The sequence below is a fragment of the Pectinophora gossypiella genome, chromosome 21, assembly GCF_024362695.1.
Source record: "Pectinophora gossypiella chromosome 21, ilPecGoss1.1, whole genome shotgun sequence".
NCBI lineage: Eukaryota > Metazoa > Arthropoda > Insecta > Lepidoptera > Gelechiidae > Pectinophora > Pectinophora gossypiella.
This window is the reverse complement of record NC_065424.1, coordinates 6,010,896-6,026,238: the sequence shown is the minus strand read 5'-3', so window position 1 is coordinate 6,026,238 and position 15,343 is coordinate 6,010,896. Positions and strand designations below refer to the sequence as shown.

The window sequence follows — 15,343 nt, the reverse complement described above, 5'->3', positions numbered from 1 at the left end:
TCTTTTAAGTTCCATGCGAAGCTTATTGCAGCGCAAATCCTGGAAACTACGTGATATCAATTATCTATGAACCAGGCTTTTCGGCGGGAAACGGGAACGGGACAGTTGCTTTCTTCATTGAGTAATCTAAATAATTAATACGAAGTGGTGTTTTGTGGTTAATGATCGCATTAAGTTGGTCGGAAGACATTCGCGAGTGTTATTATATTGGAGTATTCAATAAACAAAGTGTATCTGCCTATTTTCGCTTCGTGCCGGGAAGCCGCTTCATAACTGAAAAGTTTATGCGGACTTTTGAGTTAATTCGTTTGGGGTTCGGAGTAGGAGTCTACTCCGAGGGTGGGGGCTTAGGTTTCATCATCATCACCTTTCATCATTTCATTAATCATCAAGAAAAAAAAACGTCAGACATGGCTGTATGGGCATAGTTCCCTTTGCCTTACCCTTCGGGGAAAACCAAAAAAAAAATATCTATGAACCAAACATGAATTCAAATCCATAAAGTCGAATTCTGAGGTTTAGAGGTTAAGCCGGGATTCGACTCTGGGACACTACAATGTACGTCACGCGGTCCCGAAAGGATATAAGGACAACAAACACCCAATAACCGCTATTCACCCGTTTTCATGACGACCTCCGTGGTCCAGTGGTTGAGCGTTGGGCTCACAGTCCAAATCCCGGTGGGGACATATCACAGAAATCACTATGTGATTCCTAGTTTGGTTAGGACATTACAGGCTGATCACCTGATTGTCCAAAAAGTAAGATGATCCGTGCTTCGGAAGGCACGTTAAGCCGTTAGTCCCGCTTACTACTTACTGATGTGAGTAAGTAGTCGTTACATGAGCCATGTCAGTAGCTTTTGGCGGCTCAATAATAACCCTGACACCAGGGTTGATGAGGTTGGTAATCCACCTCACAACCCACACGATAAAAGAAAAGAACCCGTTTTCATAACAAATGAATCAAATTCAATGCCAAAGCAAATCAGTTGGTTGGAGGTTCGTCGCACACGCAGCGGTCGGCAACCGTTGGGCGCGCGCGCGCCACTTGACTGCGTTTCCGGCCACTTAGCGAGCCCATCTGCGCCACAGTTTGAAAAAAAAAACAGTAGGCAATCTTCCCTCCTTATAGCGAATTCCTTTTTTAAAAATCATATTCTATTTCTTCAACAAAACCTCGATTTCTTTCTATTAATTTCAATAGGCTAGTTTCCAACTAGTCAAATCACTTACTTTTTACTAAACGTCAAAACACGAAATCTCTATGGAATTTGTATGAAAAAGCACACTGTGACGTCATAGAAGAACGTAATGAAATAAATAAGTCAAATAGAAAATGGTTTCTGTTAGTTTCGTTAGATCTGTCTTTTTTTAGTAATCAGAATTTCATAATTTATATAGAACCTAGTACATGACTCAATTGAAACCAATGTTTCACATTTGTCTTTACCTAAAAGCAAGAAAACCAAGAAAATAAAAAGAAAGAAAAAAAGAAAAATAAAAGAAGCGATAAGAACCAAGAGAAGTGTGTCAGGATCGAAGCAAATGGAATTCCTTAGTCTCTGCTTACCCCGGTGGAAATAGGCATGAGTTTATGTATGTTGTCTTTATCTGTGAATAAACTCTATTAAAAAAGGACATGATACAAATGATCTTTCGATAAGCGTTTGTATGGAGTGCACCTACTGTTATCTCTACACTATGGTTACTGCGCCCATCTGCGCATGCGCATTCATAAACCTAATTTATTGGTAGCGTTGTTTATGTTCGCAAGACGCGTAGTAACATATGGTACAGTACTACAGTATTCCTGATTGTTTGGAACACATCTATATGAACGGATGACCTCTATGGTGACTCTTGATCTATTCAGGTTGTTTATATTTATAATAAATAATGTATAGTTTGAACGTTGATCCAATCTGACATCAAGACAAAAACAACAAAATATGCCTATTTCAGTCAAGCTATATAGTATGTGATTTAATAAATTGGGTTCGAATCCCGGTGGGGGACATCAAAAATCACTTCGTGGTCCCCACTATAGTCAGAACAGCTTTCTGTAAGACCAACTTGATAGGTGGTCAACTTGCTTCTCAAACGGGGAACGCCGGTTCGAAGCCGTACCGGACTTGTACCAATGAGTTATCCATTTACCTTAAGTGCAATCTCCACTAAGACAGTTAGATAGACCATTTTGACGGCGATACTGTTCGCCGTATCCCCCACATCACACAGGACCTTAGCAAATATTATACTCTACATTGGTGCCGATTTCAGCACACACCATCTAAGTTTGTTTTCAGTTATACCTGTCATTTTCTTGTCTGTCGAATAGGAAAGGAACGGGTAATCGTCAATTTTAGGCAGAAGTTTAAAAACCCTTCCAAAATTTTATATTGGCCAGTAACCCGACAGAATTAAGTTAATTAAGTGGGTAATTATTTTTTTACAAAATAGCAACGCAGGGCTAACGGATGACGTCAGCTGGGCTAACCTTGAAATGTTAGCTGTCAGTTTTGAGCATACCTGGTTTTCTTATACCATGATCGCCTCAAACGAATAGGCACTTTATTCAATTCAGAGCTTCATCTTACGAGTTTTAATTGACGAGTTTATCATCTGGCGTATTCAATTCTCGCCCAGTAAACAAGTTGATAACGCCAGTACCACCAGTCCTATCACCTTAATAGCCTGTAATAACAATAAGCATTCATTGCAGTAAATGGTCCTTTTATTTCTGCTCGCGAAAGGATATCGGAGCGTCGGTCTATAAACTCAAGATCAACGTTTTTATTGACTATACAGTATGTTAGTGACATCGTAACGAATACTAAGGGAGGTTCAGACCATGATTCTGAGTTAATATCAAGTGGAAATTTCTGTCGCAAAATTCATTTTTTTTTAATTATTTTCAATTATTTGCGATCCAAAATTCCACTTGATATTAACTCAGAATAATGAGCTGAATCAGCCCTCTCAGTATTCGTTACGAATAATCGAGGTCTGAACCACCCCCCTTAGGATTCGTAACGAATACTGAGAGGGCCGATTCAGCTATCATCAACTAATATCAAGTGGAATTTATTTTCCTTTCCATACTTTTCCGATGGTAAATTCCACTTGATATCAAGTCAGAATCATGGCCTGAATCATCCCTCAAATATTATATTTTCGGAGGTATGTGACCTAACCTGTATTGGGCTAGGATTCCCTTCGCGCATTTGGAAGATCAGACAGGCAGTCGCTTCTGTAAAAAACCGGACCTGTCAAATCTTTAGGTTAGGTAAGCGGGTTGATGCTAGGGAGATGACTAAAACTTTTACTTACTGGTGTTCTAGTGCGCGTAAAAAATGACGGCACGGTCTAAACGCTTATACAGGGAAAATTCATTCGAATATTTTTTAATTCGAATTAATATTAGCTTTTTTCTAAAATTGAATACTCCTAGAATAATCCTTATTTACCATAAAGATTTTAACTTTTGTTTACAATATTAACGAATCTTGTTAACGTGTTGTTATATTGTTATCAATGACTTTCAAATAAAGGTTATCGAAGTAAAACCGGGCTTGAGATTTTTGTAAAATTTCGTGGGTTTATAATTCGAATTCAAAAATATCTTTATTCAGCACGTAACATAGTAACACTATGTAACGTCTTTTTTGACAGAACAAACGTACCCGAACCCGGTATGTACGTAGAACCCGGTATTATGTGTTTTAATTATCATAACGAATGTGACGTCCGCCTAAAACTACTGCAGCTTCTCACAATGTATAGCCGGGGAAAAGAAACTGCAAGAAAATCCTCGGCACAAGGCCCTAGACGTTCTTTTAAACTTAACTTTGTTTTCGAATACATGTTTGGATCATAAATGATTTTTGCCATGTACTTTGGTTAAGAGTTGTTTTGTAATTATTTCTTTTTATTTCGGTGCAACAAAGTGTATTTGTATTGTATTGAATTGTATTGATTATCACGTGCTCAGCGGTGAAGGAAAACATCATGAGGAAACCCACATTCCCGAGAATTACATTTTCGGAGGTATGCGACCTACCCTGTATTTGGCTGGTTTTCCCTACAGAGGTTGGAAGGTCAGACAGGCAGTCGCTTCTGTAAAAAAACCGGACCTGTCAAATCTTCAGGTTAGGTAAACGGACCCTGTGCAAAACGGGTTAATGCTAGGGAGATGAACTGTGGCAGGAGAAAGAAGAAGGACACGACCAATCCACCGCCATTTCTTTGCTTATCATCATCATCATCAACAGCCTATATACGTCCCATTGCTGGGCACAGGCCTCCCCTCAATCAACCGGCTTTCTTTGCTTATATTAGTCCATATTGGCTGACATAAAATAGCTTATATTCAGCAGTTCATAAGCTAGGCTTTGACACACCACTCTCGGTTCCCTCACTCTCAACAAAGACTTCATACATGCTCGTCAGTTTATGTAATATACATAAACAGCCTATACACGTCCCACTGCTGGGCACAGGCCTCCCCTCAATCAACCGGAGGGGGTATGCAGCATACTCCACTACACGGCTACACTGCGGGTTGGTGGAGGTGATTTTACAGCTAATAGCCTGGACCAACGGCTTAACGTACCCTAAAGCACGGAATCATCTTACTTTAAAATCCTATGTAATATGTAAATGTATCAAGTAAAAATATTATCTTCAATGTATTTAAATAGCTGTGAGTTAAGAAACTATTAATCCTCTCGTTTCCCACCGCGTTACGTAGATCCGCGAGACCGGTTCCTCCCTGCGCCGGAGACGGTGGACGCGCGCATGCGCAAAAACGCCGGTCAAGTACGCGACGCATTCAGGTACCGAGGGTTCCGTACCATAGCGGCCATAAAAAATACATATTAAATGTATGTTTTGTACCGCCATAATATTTTAGTGATGTTATATTTTGTGGTTAATGTTTTCTTTCGTGCAAGTTATGACCACAGAGGTCGAATGCTTCTGATTGACTGAAGGGACGCCTTTGCGCAGCCGAGGGGCTATAGGTTGTTTATGTAAGTTTATCATGGTAGGATAGCAAATGCTGGCTTGGGAACCCTAAAACACACGAGCTGCGCGCCATGCGCTAGCGCCGCGCCCGGTTTAGGCGGGCTTTTTGTGGGCTAATTACAAGACCCGTCGGCTTTACAGGATCCATTATACTTTTACTCCTCTTCTTTTTAGATACCTACAATTTTGTTTCGTTAAACTAGTTCGTACCACTACACTAGTAACGGCCTCTGTGGTCCAGCGGTTGAGCGTTAGTTTCACGATCTGGAGGCCCCGGGGTCGAATCCCGGTGGGGACATATCAACAAAATCACTTTGTGATCCCTAGTTTGGTTAGGACATTACAGGCTGGTACGGTAATCCAGGACGGAAGAGTCACAGGAATTGTAACCTGGAACCTGACAGAAGGCAGCAGTAACTGTCAGTAGTACTATTCAGAGGCGGAGGACAGGAGTCCTAGTACGGCTTTGAAATAGACCCTGGGCGCCATCCCACTTGCGTCAGACAGATTACTGCGAGGCGGAATGCAAGAGGGAAACCACTGCTCTATATTTCCCTAAAAAAGTAGCATGGAGAATGCTGCACCGACAAGAGCTTGCCTCTTAAATTTGTGATGAAACTAGTTCTTCATCGCTTTGAGAGAAACTAGGTAATATATTTTCAATTCTGTTTGAAACATCGTGGTTATAAGGTCCTTAAAAGTCGAACCACATCTGCGCCACATCTGTGCTGTAGCACGCTTACGCGCGCGCAAGCACGCTTTCCGGCCAAGCAGTAAAGTAGTTAAAGGCATATGCGGAAAATCTACAAGTAAAAAAAACACGTCAAAAAAAAAAACAAAGCATTGGGACCGTATCGCGTTTGCATCGCGACTAAATCGTGATTATGCGATCGAGGGTACTCAGCTAGCGACCCCATCGCGACCGTATCGATGCCACCGCGCCAGCACCGCTGCGAACTAACCAAAATCGCAGGCAGAGCTAGTGTCTTTACAAACAAGATAAGGAGGTGGCGGAACGCAGGGTTGCCAACCATACAACTCTTTTAATCGTACTAAAACAAAAACCCCAATGTGAATGTCGCGAACTCTTTAGTTGAGCAGCGACTGGATGGTCTCCGGCGAAGGACGTAATATACGATCCCGACGACCCGATTACTCTAGCCATAGAGGCAGCCAATCAGCTCGCGACACCAAACACTTCAGGACCCCGACACCGACCCCGCCGGCGTGGTCGACGATTTCCCTCAATCAGCGTTTATCGCTATCAACCCACTAGGGTCAATTAATTCTTTCAAATATTTTTCCTCTCAGACGACGCCCTGAGCCGAGGTTCGCGCCCAACTGGGCACCCTCAGGCCTGTTATCTTAAACGTGGTACTTCAGCGCTCCCCATTTGTCCGGCCAAGTAGTTAATGCCATCTGCCACAAATCTACAATAAGTTACGTCAAAAAAAAAGCTGGTCTCCGGCCTTTCATGGAATGACATTTGTTTTATTGATTCGTTTTTTGTTTCTGTTGTTGACTTTCTGCGGTACTCCCTTGTTGTTGGATTTAACATTATATTTTGGCTTTTTTCTTATTATTTCGTTTTATTATTATTACCTATTATCATGAGCCACCGAGCAATAAATCCGTTACAGTGCTATTAGAAAAACGCATTACTAATACACTCTTTCAATCTCGTACATAATCGTACGAGGTTGATCTTGTCCTCGTATGGCAGGCCACACATCTCGTATTTGTACGAGGAATCTCGTACAGTTGGCAACCCTGGCGGAACGGTCACACCGCGAGCGTAGGGCTCAGGTTACACCAGGGTGACCACAGCCATCTCACCTTAAAGGATATATCACGTCTCAATGCTTGCGTGAAGTCTTGGGTTTTATGCTGTGACTTATTTTGACCTAGAAGGGCGTACATTGACCAAATTGGAGACGTCCTTAGAAAGGTTCGGTACGATCTACTCTGAACCGGCGTGTGCGTATTAAACGATTGACTAATGTGGAGGAAGCAAGAGAAGTATGTCAGGATCAAAGCAAATGGAATTCCATAGTCTCTGCTTACTGCCGGTAGGAAATAGGCGTGAGTTTATGTATGTATGTTGACATAAAGAGGCTGTTTCTGACTTTTGGATTCACTTCGGTAATGGGTAAATCTTCGAAAACTAGAATCACTGGTCTTTTTGCGCATATCCAGTTAGAACTTACGTAACTTGGCCACATAAGTTCTAACGGGGTATTTATAAAAAGACAAGTGATTCTAGGTTATAATTGCGTTCACGGTAATGATTGACTTCCGTTGTTCGAAGAACTAACCTAATCACTACTCGGTCGAAAAACACTCTTGAGGCTGCGTTTCCATTGACGCGGAGGTGAGCGGAGATGTGCAGGAATCGACCAATCACCGTGAGGGAGAGAGTGACATAGCGTCTTCGTTTTTCGCTCTCTCGAACGCTATGATTGGTCAAATCCGTGCATCTCCGCTCTTCTCCGCCCATCTCCGCGTCAGTGGAAACCCGGCCTGACACTTGCGCCTCCTAAAGGTGCTGATAGACTTGAGCATTCACTTGTAACAGAACATCGAGCATTCGCCGTTTTTATATTTGTCGAACTGAACAACGAGCCGAGCCAAGCATAGAGCCAAACATTGCTATGAACGTTTTCATGAGCAAGAACGCTCGATAGAATGCTCGCTAAAATGCTCTCGTATTTTTCTCGTATTGTAACATTCGCACAAATGCTCATTATAAGTGAATGCTCAAGTTTATCACGCCTTAACGCGTAAGTGCGAACGAGACAGACCGCACGCGTGCTCCCCCTTACTCCTTAGCAACTTACGACCTTATAAGACTAAAGTGAGACCCAGAGGGGGTGAAGTCGGGGTCTGCTACGAATCGGTGCGGGTCGGAGATTTACATTCTACACTACTCTTTATACTGTACCTATGACTAACAATAAAACTACGACTCCCCAAATTGTCAGCTGAAAAACCTGCAGCTGAAATGACAGGGTCTTCGCTAGGTCACGGTGATGCCAATGAAGGTCACAACTGAGGAAGCAGCATATAACGATACTGCAATCATATGCGCGCGCGCTCCGGATTTGTCGCAATCCCTTACAGATAGCATGCGGAATCGCGTGCTTTTTCATTTACGTATTTAAAACAATGTATGCATATTATTTAAAAAATAAAAATACTTGATGTTAACACCCCTTTATTTATATATAAGTCATGTGCCCGGTTAATGGCAATAGGCTCGCCCCCTATTAACACTTTTAAGGACAGAGCGTATAATGACGTTCCGATTCTAAGGTGTCATACTATCTATTATGATTATGAACCATCAATGACCCATGGTCTCCGCTCGTGAAAGGGTTAAATAAGACTTAATAAAGATGGCAAGGAGAGGGTGTATATTAATTTACTATACACCTTTGCCTATCCCTTAGGGGATACAGGCTATACTACAGATGCTATGTTACATTTATGTAAATGAATGACTAGGGCCCATCCCCCTTATTGTTATACTATATAACTATATCGCCTGCCTTGGCACGCCTCTACCAAGCAAGACCATTAGGTCAATGAACTCAATATTCAGATCTCCACAAACTAAATCTCCTTACATTGCTTTTCGTGTTCCTTATTCAAATCAAGTTGCCACTCTAATAACTAGTCAAATCAGTTACTTTTTACTAAACGTCAAAACACGAAATTACTACGGATTTTGTAAGAAAAAGCAATCTGTGACGTCATAGAAAAACGTGTCGAAAATGTCGCACTTATTAACACATTTTTCTTTATTAAAATTCCTAAATAAGTTAAATAGAAAAAAAGGAAACTTTTTGTACCTTTAGATCTGTCTTAATTTAGTAATCAGAATTTCATAATTTATCTTTGATCTAGGAAACTACCCAGTTTATCAACATTACTCTTCACTTATATTATAAAAAGGAGAAGTTTATTTGTAGGGAGCAATCTCAGGAACTACAGAACAGATTTTAAAAATTCTTTCACCAGTAGACAGCTACGGTCACGAGCATTAAGTATACAATTTGATACCATGTCACATTAACTTTTTTGACAAATTGAACTGTAAGTCTCACTAAATGTCGAATATGTTAATGCGACAGAGTACTAAAGTGGGTACATTATATTGCTCACGACTGTACATTAGTCCTGAGTACCAAGCACAAAACCAAGCAAATATTTGATACGTCCAAACGGACGAAGTCGCGAGCGAAAGGCTAGTATACAATACAACATAATGAGGTTCTATTATAAATTCTCATAAACTTGTCAATATCTTTCTGACCATAGATAGTTGTAAATCGCAATAAACAGCTAGTTAATGATAGAGTGGGTATGATTTACCTTTCTAAACCAGCCCATTGATAACACCTGTATCCTTTGTCCTTGGGCTGCATTCTCATAGTAATTTACTCTACATTAAACTACTAATCATATTGTGTAATTGAGAAAATTATAGTATTACTAGCAACTTTTCCCTGGATACATAATGACAGTAAAAACCCCCACATCTTTAAGATAAGCTTCAATACAGTCCTGTATTCCCCAACCTGTACTGGTGGAGTATGGTCCATACCAGACTGCAGGAAGGTTTGTACCCTACAGTGGGACGAATATAAGCTATTTATGTTATGTATTGATATAGAAGCAAAAGTTAAGGCCTTTAGGTGACTTTTTTATGATATGGGCAAACAAGTTGTTTACCTAACTATGTAATGTAATACTTTAATGATATAGGTAAATAATTTAAAAAAAAAGCATATGGATTGCCTTATGGTAAGCAATTACCCATTGACACCACATCACCAGGAGTCACAAGTATGTTGCCAGCCTTTCCGATAGGAGTATGCCTTTTAATTTAAAGATCTACCCCTGATTTTTCTTTCTTTCTTTCTAAGGTGATTTGGGAGATGGATTTTTACTTTTTAATCTAAGTAAAAAAAAATACACATTTGAATTAATAAAACAAAGGATTTTAAAATGTCATTGCTATTTCTAATCCCTTCAAGACTATGAGCTTTTGAAACTTAGACTAATTATGTACCTATAAGTGAGAAATGTATTCAAAACAACTGCAGTTAGATAAATTTTACTGAAATATATATTTTTTTTATAACTGAAACATATTAGATATTTTCGTCACAAATCCAAATAGTAGTAATGAAAAAAGATAAAAGGAATTAAACCTTTAAAATATCATGCTTTAAGAAAAACTGCGATTATAAAAAATAAACAAAGACTTATGAATAAAACAAATAGATACCCACCTACTTGTAAAAAATAGGCAGATAGGCATTTGTCAAATATTCTCGTAAACAAAACCGACTGTCTTTGAAGCCTCAAAACATGTGAGACCTGTTATTGTAAGCTTCTCAATGAGTAGCAAAAAAAAGTTGCCAAAGAGCCCATCGAAGTATCGGGAATAAAAGAGCGGTCAATCACCTGGGTTGGGCAGCGTTGTGCCTGCGTCTGCTGCCCCCGAGCTGGCCACCAGCCCTGCTACCAGCCCCACCAGCACCAACGTCCCTGCGCCAGTCATGCCGACGCCAAACACCACCGCACTAGCCTTGGGTAGCTCAAGAGAGAGTGATAAAAATGATATATATCCGTACAAGAGATATAATATATCACCATATCACCTCATTTCTAATTATATCTCTAGCTCACTCTAGCTCACTAGTTTTAGGAATCATTTTTGAGCGACTGAAATACCGTAACACTGAGCCGAGAAGATATACGAAAGTAAGCGAGATCCTGAGATGTGTAAACTATTCGAAAGACAGAGATAGTAGATGATATAAGAAAGTAAGCGAGACGTTGTTATGCGTTTACTATCGGAAAGACAGAGATAGTAGATGATATATGAAATTAAGCGAGACGTTGTTATGCGTTTACTATCGGAAAGACAGAGATAGTAGATGATATATGAAATTAAGCGAGACGTTGTTATGCGTATACTATTGGAAAGACAGAGATAGTAGATGATATACGAAAGTAAGCGAGACGTTGTTATGCGTATACTATTGGAAAGACAGAGATAGATTATGGCGTTGTATCTCCTGTTTTAGGCTGGTTGGCCGGCGATTATGGAACGCACTCAAAATTATTTTAAATTTTAATTAAATTATGGTGAATAACATGAAGTCGCTAACTAAAGTTATCTCTGTTTTATTTCTGTCTTCAAAATTAAATCTCGCTCAACAATACAAATGCATCATTCAGTTGGGAGATATTGATAGGATTTATGCACCGAGCTAAATGAGCTACTGAGCCGAAAGAGTGATATATATCTTCTGATGCAAAAGATATATATCAATCTTTTCTTTTCAATGAGTGATAGCGCCCAAGGCTACACCGCACTCAACACACAAACATCGCACCGGCACACATCCGATATTCTATTTCTGTTTACTATCACGATATACTACTCTCTTACAACACTAACAATCCCCTAAAACTAAAATTGAATAATAATCTCTCTTATAATTCGGCGCAGATTTATATGAAAACGAACGCCAATAAACACTTTGTTGGAACAAAACAAATTCTTTTGTGAAGCAGTGAATGAATAAACAGCAACCCGTCCGCTCCGCTGCAACAGCAAAGCCGCACTAGTGTTGTGATTGTTGATTTCATTATTGTTGAATAACAGAGTCAAGTCAAACGAAGTATCGGAAAATTCAAATGGTCATTTTTGCCCTAAAATACTTATAAAAGGGACTTTCCAGGCTACGTTCTCCAAAAAATATATGGTTGGCGCTGTCTGTACAGCGCTAAATCTGGATTTAACGTGATAATTACCTATTTTCTCATTTCTAGGGTACTTAATTATTCAAAAATATAATGTAATAGCAGAAGCATATATAAACATTATTGTTGCTTGATATTTGTATCAAATATTGTATGTATAGTAGTGGAAGTTCGGATTGGTGGATTATGTCTTGCTTGAGCCTGGTTGTTATAACAAGAGTCATCATTAAAACAAAGATAAAAGATGCATTTGTCTGTTATCCATGAAATTAGAAGGTTAAATGAAGGCAACACAAAACTAGTCATAGTTTTTAAGTAGCCTGGAAAGTTCCTCCTTCCTTAATTCAATCTACATTAATTTTAATATACCTCCGACTACCCCGTTTGGGAATATAGTCAGTTATAAGCTTACATTTATTTATTATGTGACGGTGAACCATCACGTTGGAGTGAATGATACAATCGCTTATTCAGATTTTATGGCATACTTGGAATGATAATCAGATGATAATCAGCTGTACCTATTTTATATTCTTGCTTAGGCTTCGGCACACCAGTGGAGAAGTAATAATAAGTGATATCAAATAAACATAAAAAAAATAATCATACTAAACAATTAATATGAAAAAAAAAAAAGGATTTTTTTTAACTGTATGTAATCCATTTCAATTTTCTAACGTGATCCACGCAAGATAGTATTCGTAAAAAAGAGGAAGTTCCATGAGTAAATCATTGTAAAACGTGTTGCGTACATCTCTATTCCATAGACAAACTGTCAAAGTGCACTACAGACAATATAGATCAATAGTGTAGTGCAAAGTATCTTACGTTCGATTGCAATAAAAGATCGATCTTTTAAAATATGAAACTGGTAATACGACAGTTGTGTGAAGTGTGAAAAGTAATTCTATTCCTTTGCTTCACCGATTAAATACAAAAATGCAAACAACAAATTGAACAGTATTATTTAACAGTACGATTGCAGTCAAATTAATCTATTGATATATTTTTTTAAAAGATTCTGGCAGTTCGGTCCGTCTTCGCTTGCATAGGATAGGACACCACTAATTGAAGAAAAAAAAGTTCGAGATCGAATCAAATTTTGTGATATTTATTACGCGTATTAAAATTATTTAAAAATCTTAAGGTACAGTTTAAATATCACTTATATACTTAGTATAGTAATAATTTTATATTTCATATTTACCAACTATTCTATTGTTATGTAATAATAAGTCAAATCCTAACCTAAATCAATGTTTTTGTGGAGATATATATATATTTTTTTATATCATTTCAGCCATGGGTCACGGACACCATGAGCCTCCGTACACAATTCCCTCATACAAGGAGTTCAAGATCGACGGGATTCCTCAACTGCAGGAACTTGAAAGAGCTTTGGCTCAGAAAGGCCTGAAGGACCCTTGGATCAGGTATATCATCATACTACTATTTTGACTTACTCAGTGATGAGTGTTAGTATACTGACACGAGAGTCGCTCTATCTCATACAAGACAAACAAATGGTACTGCTTATTTCTAGCTAAAATCTCACACTGATGGACCAGAAGTTTTTTCCCTTTCGCACATTTTAAGAGTGAGACTGAGGTCATTACACTATGCTGCCTAGTAGAATACTCTAGAATACTAGTAAGTATCCGAAAACTCTTCAGTAGAAAGAAAAACGATAAGAAATATGTAAAATCTGGTGAAGGGCATATTATGTTTAACTAGCCAAAACCCATAGATGATATACAATACCATCTTCCATGCTTGCTTGGTAGTATACATAATGCTACCATATAGATTGATTGGAATATGAAAAACAAGACTAAAATAAGTTATGCATTTAAAAAATATATCTGTATGCATACACAATACAAAACTGTTTATTGCATTTAAAACAAACATTAAAATAATCTGTCCTTAACAATTTGCTTATATAGACCAAATAAGCGCATGACTTCACCAACAAACTGTCTCCCAGTTTGGCGAATGTATTGAAATTAGATTACCTACCTATCTGATTGGGTCAAAGATGAATTATAAAATGCTAATCTAGAAATAGAAGTCAGTCTAAGATGATCAAAAATCAATCTCATTTTACTTTTCCGACTTATTGATGACATCACAGAAATACTATTTAAATCCAATGAGAACTTTCGTTTTGAAGTTTCGTAAAAAGTATCTTTTGACTAGGTTGTCAAGTAGCCTATTGTAAATGGTACTTATTAATTTATAAATAAATTTTAAAAAAACTTGCATCACTGGATCGTCCGTCACCTCTATACATATTCGATTTATGAATAGGACAAAGACACTGACTTAAATAAAAATCTCTGTAACCTGTAGTACATCCAAAACATGATCCCGGTTAAAATTTGTTTTACTTTCCTGCCAGGAACGAAGCGTGGCGTTACAACCCTGGATTCGGTACGCGCCTCGCCCGCGCCCGCGTGCTGTTCACGCGAGGCATGCCGCTCGGCATCGTCCTCGCCGCCGGCACCGCGTTCCTCACCAAGGCCTTGTCAGACGATGACCACCACGGCCATGACGGAGGACACCACTAAGATCAAATATGTTGTATAGCGAAACTAAATTATATGTACCTATAGTTGTTTAATATTTGTGTTTTATTTATAGGAGTTATTCATTTCTTTTTTCAAGGATAGAATCATTGATATAGGTATAAATACTGTAGATTGAACATAAGTCTCACGCCTATTTCCCACTGGGGTAAGCAGACTAAGTAATTCAATTTGCTTCGATCCTGACATGCTTCCTCCACATTCATCAATCATTCCCACGCATGCCGGTTCCGAGTAGATCTTACTGAACCTTTTCTAAAGACATCTCCAATTTGGTCAATGTACGTCATTCTAGGTCTTCCTTTGCCAACCCTACCACCAACATACCTAGATTGAACATGCGCGCTTAAAAAGTGGGACTCTGTGGGACGAAAAGTTACAGCAGATATAATGATGCATGCTATGCTCTGACATTCCGTAGTTTGATTGAATATACCGCTACGTATAAATGTGTAGCTAACCTAGCGTCGAGATTTCGTCGTATTTTTTATGACTGTATAGCTAGAAGAAATAGACATTTGCTAAGTTGTGTATCCCAGCAATATATATGAGACAATATTGTGGACACACGCGAACCTATAGAAAATAAGATCAGTTCGAAACCAGTGAATGAAAATTTCAATTTGAAAAAGATTTATACTTTCACTGAATTGACTTGTAATAAATAGATATGTTTTTGACCATAATTTTAATAACTTTCAGTCTTAAAAATATATAGATACAATTATTTGGTACCTTAACACTTTATGGGCATGCTATGTTGATTTATCGTATTCAACAAGACACAAGATCTTAATATTTCATATACAACATAAGAGAGAATGTGAAAGCAATATTAATTAAAATACAAATGATCATTTAAGTATGTTTTGAATGGAATAACTATGTATAAAGGAACATACACATAAATTATGGAACGGAATTCAATTCCATTTTAATTAGATCACA

At 38.6% G+C, this 15,343-nt stretch overlaps 2 protein-coding genes across 2 annotated transcripts in view; one reads left to right on the top strand and one right to left on the bottom strand.

The window, feature by feature from the left end:
- Positions 1-11,657, bottom strand: part of LOC126376757 (low-density lipoprotein receptor-related protein 1) — a 131,641-nt gene extending 119,984 nt beyond the window's left edge. Inside the window, exons 1-2 of the mRNA XM_050024327.1 lie at positions 11,419-11,657; positions 10,500-10,620 (exon numbers count right to left, since the gene is read on the bottom strand). Of these exons, the coding sequence (XP_049880284.1) occupies positions 10,500-10,596 (97 nt within the window). The 5' untranslated portion in view covers positions 10,597-10,620; positions 11,419-11,657. The remainder of the gene's footprint in view (positions 1-10,499; positions 10,621-11,418) is intronic.
- A 1,145-nt stretch (positions 11,658-12,802) lies between these two features.
- LOC126376747 (NADH dehydrogenase [ubiquinone] 1 beta subcomplex subunit 3) lies at positions 12,803-14,430 on the top strand. Its single transcript, XM_050024314.1, has 3 exons — positions 12,803-12,954; positions 13,108-13,240; positions 14,209-14,430. Exons 2-3 carry the CDS (start codon positions 13,110-13,112, stop codon positions 14,375-14,377), a joined length of 300 nt encoding a protein of 99 aa, XP_049880271.1. The 5' UTR covers positions 12,803-12,954; positions 13,108-13,109; the 3' UTR covers positions 14,378-14,430.
- Positions 14,431-15,343: the final 913 nt, after the last annotated feature.